This window comes from Ursus americanus, chromosome 19, assembly GCF_024610735.1.
Source record: "Ursus americanus isolate L20-20 chromosome 19, mUrsAme1.1.p, whole genome shotgun sequence".
In the NCBI taxonomy this organism is placed as follows: domain Eukaryota; kingdom Metazoa; phylum Chordata; class Mammalia; order Carnivora; family Ursidae; genus Ursus; species Ursus americanus.
Window position 1 is genome coordinate 48,565,011 of NC_142145.1, and position 6,000 is coordinate 48,571,010.

General features: G+C 42.5%; 1 protein-coding gene across 1 annotated transcript in view; it reads right to left on the minus strand.

Annotated features, from left to right (window-relative positions):
- Nucleotides 1–468, minus strand: part of ENOSF1 (enolase superfamily member 1) — a 28,204-nt gene extending 27,736 nt beyond the window's left edge. Inside the window, exon 1 of the mRNA XM_045781819.2 lies at nt 308–468. Coding sequence (XP_045637775.2) covers nt 308–391 — 84 coding nt within the window. The 5' untranslated portion in view covers nt 392–468. The remainder of the gene's footprint in view (nt 1–307) is intronic.
- Nucleotides 469–6,000: the final 5,532 nt, after the last annotated feature.

A 6,000-nucleotide genomic window follows, 5' to 3' on the forward strand; every position in this document is an offset into this window, starting at 1 on the left:
GGGGATCCAACAAGAGCATTTTGCTGTTGTTGCATATTACTCATTCTACCAGTTCTGGCAAAATGCGAATTGTAAATGTAACAGGAAGTGTAAAACGTCAACAAAGAAAAAATAAGGCAAGGGGGGAAAAAAGCCCAGGAGTTGTGGAGAGTTTCTGGTTACTTTTATTCCCCTTCCCGGGCCTCCCCCTTTTGCAAAAGCAACGGTTCCAGAGTGGGGAACCTCCGCGATCCGCGGGACTCCCTGCGCCTACGTGGGCCTGGAAGTCCGCGCCGCAAGAGGCACCGGGCTGTCACTCAGCGCTTACCATGGCGTCGGAGCCGTGGCCCCCCAGCGACGTGGGAAAGCGCACGTCGCGCACGGAGAGCCTGGAGATCCTGCCACGCACCATGTCGCCGCGCACCCGGAGCTGCCCGGGCCTCCACCTCCGCTCCGGACTCGGCGCGCGGTGGGAGGGGCAGAGCCCGGCCCCGCGGGCGCTGATTGGCCGCGTGGCCGCGCCCAGGAACTTGACCTGACCCGAGTGACAGGCCGGGTTCCTAACTCCCCGAGACGCTCGAGCTGTTCCCGGCGCGTCTGCAGCCCGGCGCTAAGCCGCACCTCCCTCGCGCGGATTCGCAGCAGGTCGCGGTGGACCAAGACAAGGCGGGTTGCCCCGCGCTGTGTCGGCGTCCTGGCAGGAACCTTTCCCGCCTGGACTGGAAACTCGCCAAGTAACCTTCCCGGGAACGGCGTCCTGGAGGAAGGAGCGGGGTCTGAACAAAGTTCGATCGCCCCATAGCACAGTTGGGCCACGGGCTACACTCGTGACCTGAATCAGTGCCGGCGCAGCCAGGGGAGACGCTAGAAAATCCTAGGTGTCTTTAAGTGACCTCAGCCCCAGTTTGCCGCCTGATAAATTAAGCAAGTCACCATTTATCACACCCCTTCTGAGGCAGGGTGGTTTAAATACATTACCTCTTACCCATTCAGCTCTGCAAGGTCATTTTCATTTTATTGGTGTAGAAATGAGATTCTGAGAGATTGACTTGTTCGAGGCCACACAGCTTTGTTAGGTAAGTGGCAGAGTGTTCCAGCTGCAAGCCGTGGGCTCTGTCCTCTGGACTGCAGGGACTCTTTAAAAGGGAACTTGGTGAAATGTTCATAGCAGCATTGTCCACAATAGCTAAATCGTGGAAGGAGCCGAGATGCCCTTCAACAGATGACTGGATTAAGAAGTTGTGGTCCATATATACAATGGAATATTACTCAGCTATCAGAAAGAACGAGTTCTCAACATTTGCTACAACATGGACGGCACTGGAGGAGGTAATGCTAAGTGAAATAAGTCAAGCAGAGAAAGACAACTATCATATGATTTCTCTCAGCACACCCCCTTTCAGTTCCTACCTTTGGGGAATGTTTTGAAGAATAAATGCAATGTTTGGGAAACACTGCTATAGACGTTATTCTATCAATTTGTGTTTCTGTGGGTATGGCAGGGATACTTTCAGGGGTGCCCACCTCACCTCTGCTCCTCAAGGATGCATATAACCCTACTGGATGAATTCCTTAGGCTTAAGGCTTAGAAAGTAAACTCAAATGCCTACTAAGGCTGGGTGGGCACCAACAGCAAATAGGGAGTGAAGCAAGAGGCCATTGTGACTGCAGCTAAGGGCCTTTACTCTTTGAAAGAGGTAGCCAGTTAGCTCCCGCTTATAGTGGTCCAGTGGGGATCAGAGCCCTGGATTGCTTTACATTCTCATTTTCCAAGAGAAGTCTGAAATTCAAATGTTAGTATGAAATAGCCTTTCTTTTCCCCTGTCCTGCTCTACCCACTTCTGTGTGCGTGTATCTCTCTGTCTCGCTCTCTCTCTGTGGAATATATGCTCAATTCACTTATTCAGAATGGGTCTGTGGCCTGGTTAATAAATTCTGAGTATTTTGTATTCTGAAGGTGTGTTTTTCTTTTGGATTTGAATGCTGCTTTTATTATACAAAAGTCTTAGTTCAAATTAATACTTTAGTGTTAAGTCCCCCCCCCCCGCCCCTTTCTTTGAGTGGAAGAGAAGAGTGCAAGAAGGGCAGAGGGAGAGGGAGAATCTTAAGCAGGCTCCACCTTGGGCGTGGAGCTGGACATGGGGCTCCCTCTCACAACCCTGAACTCATGACCTGAGCTGAAATCGAGTCAGATGCTCAACCAACTGAGCCACCTAGGTGTCCCTAACTCCTGTTCTTTAAAGAATAAGCTGGGGTTTTAGCCCCCTCTAGAAGTTCGGATTTTCTCTTTATGCCTTTAAAATACTATTGTGTTTAGGATTAATTTAAAAATTAATTCTGTTCTCAATTGAGGGATCCTTTCAACCAGAAGCAATATATTTCTCTGGAAAATTTTTCTCTATTTCTTTCATTAGTTCGTCCTCTTCGTTCTTTTGTTTTCTTCATCTGGAACTTAATGGGATTGATAACTGAACTTCTGAATCTATTATCCACGCTTAAAAAAAACCTTTTTGACTCTGTTCTTTTGTACTGAATTCTGGATATATTCTTTGGTTTAATAATCCAACTCAGATTTGATCTCCAACTGTGTTCCTTCTTTTACTCACCCCAGTTTTTTTTTTTCTTTTGGTGTTGGATTTTTCCCCTTCCATTTTAAATTTCCAAATTTTCTTTTCATAGTACAGTTGTTCCCTCTTATCAGCAGGGGACACATTCCACAACCTCCCACCCCAGTGGATGACTGAAACCACACTTAGTACCAAACCTTAGATATACTATGTTCTTTTTTAATACATACATACCTATGATAAAGTTTAATTTATAAATTAGACACAGTAAGAGATAAACAATAATAAAATAGAATTATATCAATACACTAAATAAAAGTGAATGTGGTCTCTCAAAAAATATTTTTGTACTGTATTCACCCTTCTTGTGATGCTGTGAGATAAAATGTCTACATGATGACGAGGTGAATGACTAGGCATTTTTGTAGTGGGTTAGGCTATTGACCTTCTGAGGGTTCATTGGGAAGATCATCTGCTTCTGGTCAGCAGGCTAACCACAGGTGACTGAAATAGGGAGAGCAAAACCACAGATGAGGAGACTAGTGTACCTTCACCCCTTCTGAAAAAAATGGATGCCACATCTTTTTAAAACAAAGTTTTCTCCATTAAGTTTGGTTCCTTAGGTGTTAGTTTTTGATTGTTGATTTTTCTTTCTGGTGGTTTTCTTCACATTAGTGTTCATCATATGTCTGTTAATATTTATTGTTGAGAATCACATTTTGCCTTTCTGTGAAGCTAGGACTTGAAGACCTGTGTCTGGTGGTTGTGGAAGAGGGGGACACGTAGCAGCCTAGGTATGGAAGTAGCTTCTCTTCCAGGTGAGGTGGCTTATGTCCCTTCTGAGCTTTCAGAAGCTGGATCCAGTTCAGGGCTGGATCCCAGAGGTAACTTTCAGAATAAACGACTCCATTTTCTGTTTCCCTTGTGGTGATCAGGATTTCCCTTAGGATCTGCTTGCTTTCCTCACCAGCCCCTGGATTCCACCTAGGACTCTCCCAAGACAAACTGTGAACTTTGTTTGGAAAACTGCTAGTACAGTTTATTAAACTGGTATCAGCTTATCATGCCAGGACAGGCCTACCCAGCCATTCCAAATGTTGCCCTCTAATTAATGACCCCCAAAAAATCACTATAATTAATAGCTCTGTTACTTCTAGGAAAAATAAAGTAACAAGGACAGGATTTATACTACCATCTTAGTCAGAAAACCAGCTCAAATATTTGAAAGGCCTTCAGAAAATGGACCATAGGGAGAACAAGACTGATCTTGAAGAGATCAATTGTACCAACTCACTGTCTACAGGCTACAGTGCAAGGGGGAGGGGGAGACCCAAACAGAGCCCTGCAGTGTTACTGAGTTGAGGAGACAAAAATTAGTGTTTGTTTATATTAGCAGAGGGCAACGTGGCTATAGTCTGAGAGGCAGAGAAGCTACTTACATTTAATTTTTGGTTGAGTACTGACAGGCACATGAATGAGAGAAAACTACTCAAATTTGAGAAACAGCCACTAGACAGGAACAGGCAAGAAAATTATTGGCGGGCTGGGGGTGGTGTGTGTGGGGGGGCGGGGCTCAGTTGGTTAAGCATCTGCCTTCGGCTCAGGTCATGATCTCAGGGTCCTGGGCCCCACATGGCATCCAGCTCTGCACTCAGCAGGGAGTCTGCTTCTCCCTCTCCCTCTGCCCCTCCCCTACTCGTGCTCTCACACGCTCTCTCAAATAAATAAAACCTTAAAAAAAATTGGTGGTTGCACAGGGTTAGGAATAGTACCTGTTCCTGATAGTAAAGATTTGGTAATAATACATTAGGTAGAATCCTCAGCAGGGTAGAGATAAAGTCTTCTAAGATTAAAAATTGCTTTGGACTTAACAGAGCTTTAACGTAAACCTTGAAAGCATTCGACTGATTCCAAGTAAAGAATAGACAAAACAATCCTAGAATAATTCCTGTTCCTACTGGCCAGAGTAGAAAATGTGCATGAAATCAAAATTCAGCATTATTTGAAAGAATTAAAAAAAAAATTTCGGCAACCCAAAACTATAATTTACAGTGTTTGGCACCCAACCAAATCATTGGGCATATATAAAAGTGGAAACATATAGTCCACACAGGAGAAAGTTCACTAGAAACAGACACAATAGTCCTAATATCCAGATAAAAACCTTCAAGATGGTAGAGGAAAATGTAAGCATAATGAAGAGAGGTATGAAAGATATATTAAAAAAAAAAAGAAAGCCTGAATTTCTGAGATAAAAAATATATACTGTATGGGATTGAAAGAACAGACACTGCAAAGAAAAGATTAGTGAATATGAAGACAAAGCAAAAGAAACTACCCAAAATGAAGCACAAAGATTAAACAGAAAAAAGGACAAAGCATCCATGACTTGTGAGACAATAATAAATGGCATGACATACATGTAATTGAAGTCCCAGAAGAAGTGAATAAGAAAAACAAGTTGAAAGATAACAGCCCCAAATTTTCCAACTTTAATAAAACTGTAAGCCCACTGAATCAAAAATCTCAAAGAACCCCAAGTAGAGTATCTTTAAGGAAGTTGTGCAAAGGCATATGATAAATTGCTGAAAACCAAGAAGAGAGAGACTATATTTTTAAGAATACAGATGGGGAGAAAAGACCCTTTACACACAGAAGAATAAAGTTGAGGACAACAGACTTATTGTCAGAAATAATGCAAGTTAGAAGAGAATGAAGAGACTTCTGTGAAGTACTACAGAAAACTGTCAAGCAAGAATTCTTAACTGAGCTAAAACACATTTCAAAAAAGAAGTCAAAAGAAAACTTTTAAATGTGGTGCTATCAGATCTGTGCTCCTAGAAATATTAAAAGAAGCTCTTAAGGAGAAGGGAAATGATACCAGATGGAAATTTGGTTTTAGCCAAAGGAATATTACCAGGGATAAATGGAGACATTTAATGATGATAAAATGGTCAATTTATCATGAAGCACAACAATCCTAAAGTATATGCACCTAATAAGAGCCACGTAATACATAAAAAGACCAAACTAAAAGGAAAAATAGAAAAATCTACCATTATAGTTGAGGATTCTAACATTCCTCTCAGTAACTGATAGAAAAAATAGGCAGAAAAGCAATATGAATATAGAAGATTAAGCAACACAATCACCTTGACCAAACTGACATTTGCTGAAAACTCCAGCTAACAAAAGCAAGATGCATAATATTTTCAAGTACTCATAGAACATTCATCAAGGTAGAATATTCTGGGCCACAAAATAGAATTTTAATATAGTTAATCCATTTAAGAAGGTTGAAATTATACAAAGTATGTTCTTTGGCCAAAACAGAAATAAATTATAATTAATAAAAGAAAAATATCTGGGGGCACCTGGGTGGCTCAGTTGGTTTAAGCATCTGCCTTTGGCTCAGGTTGTGATCCCAGGGTTCTGGGATCGAGCCCCACATCAG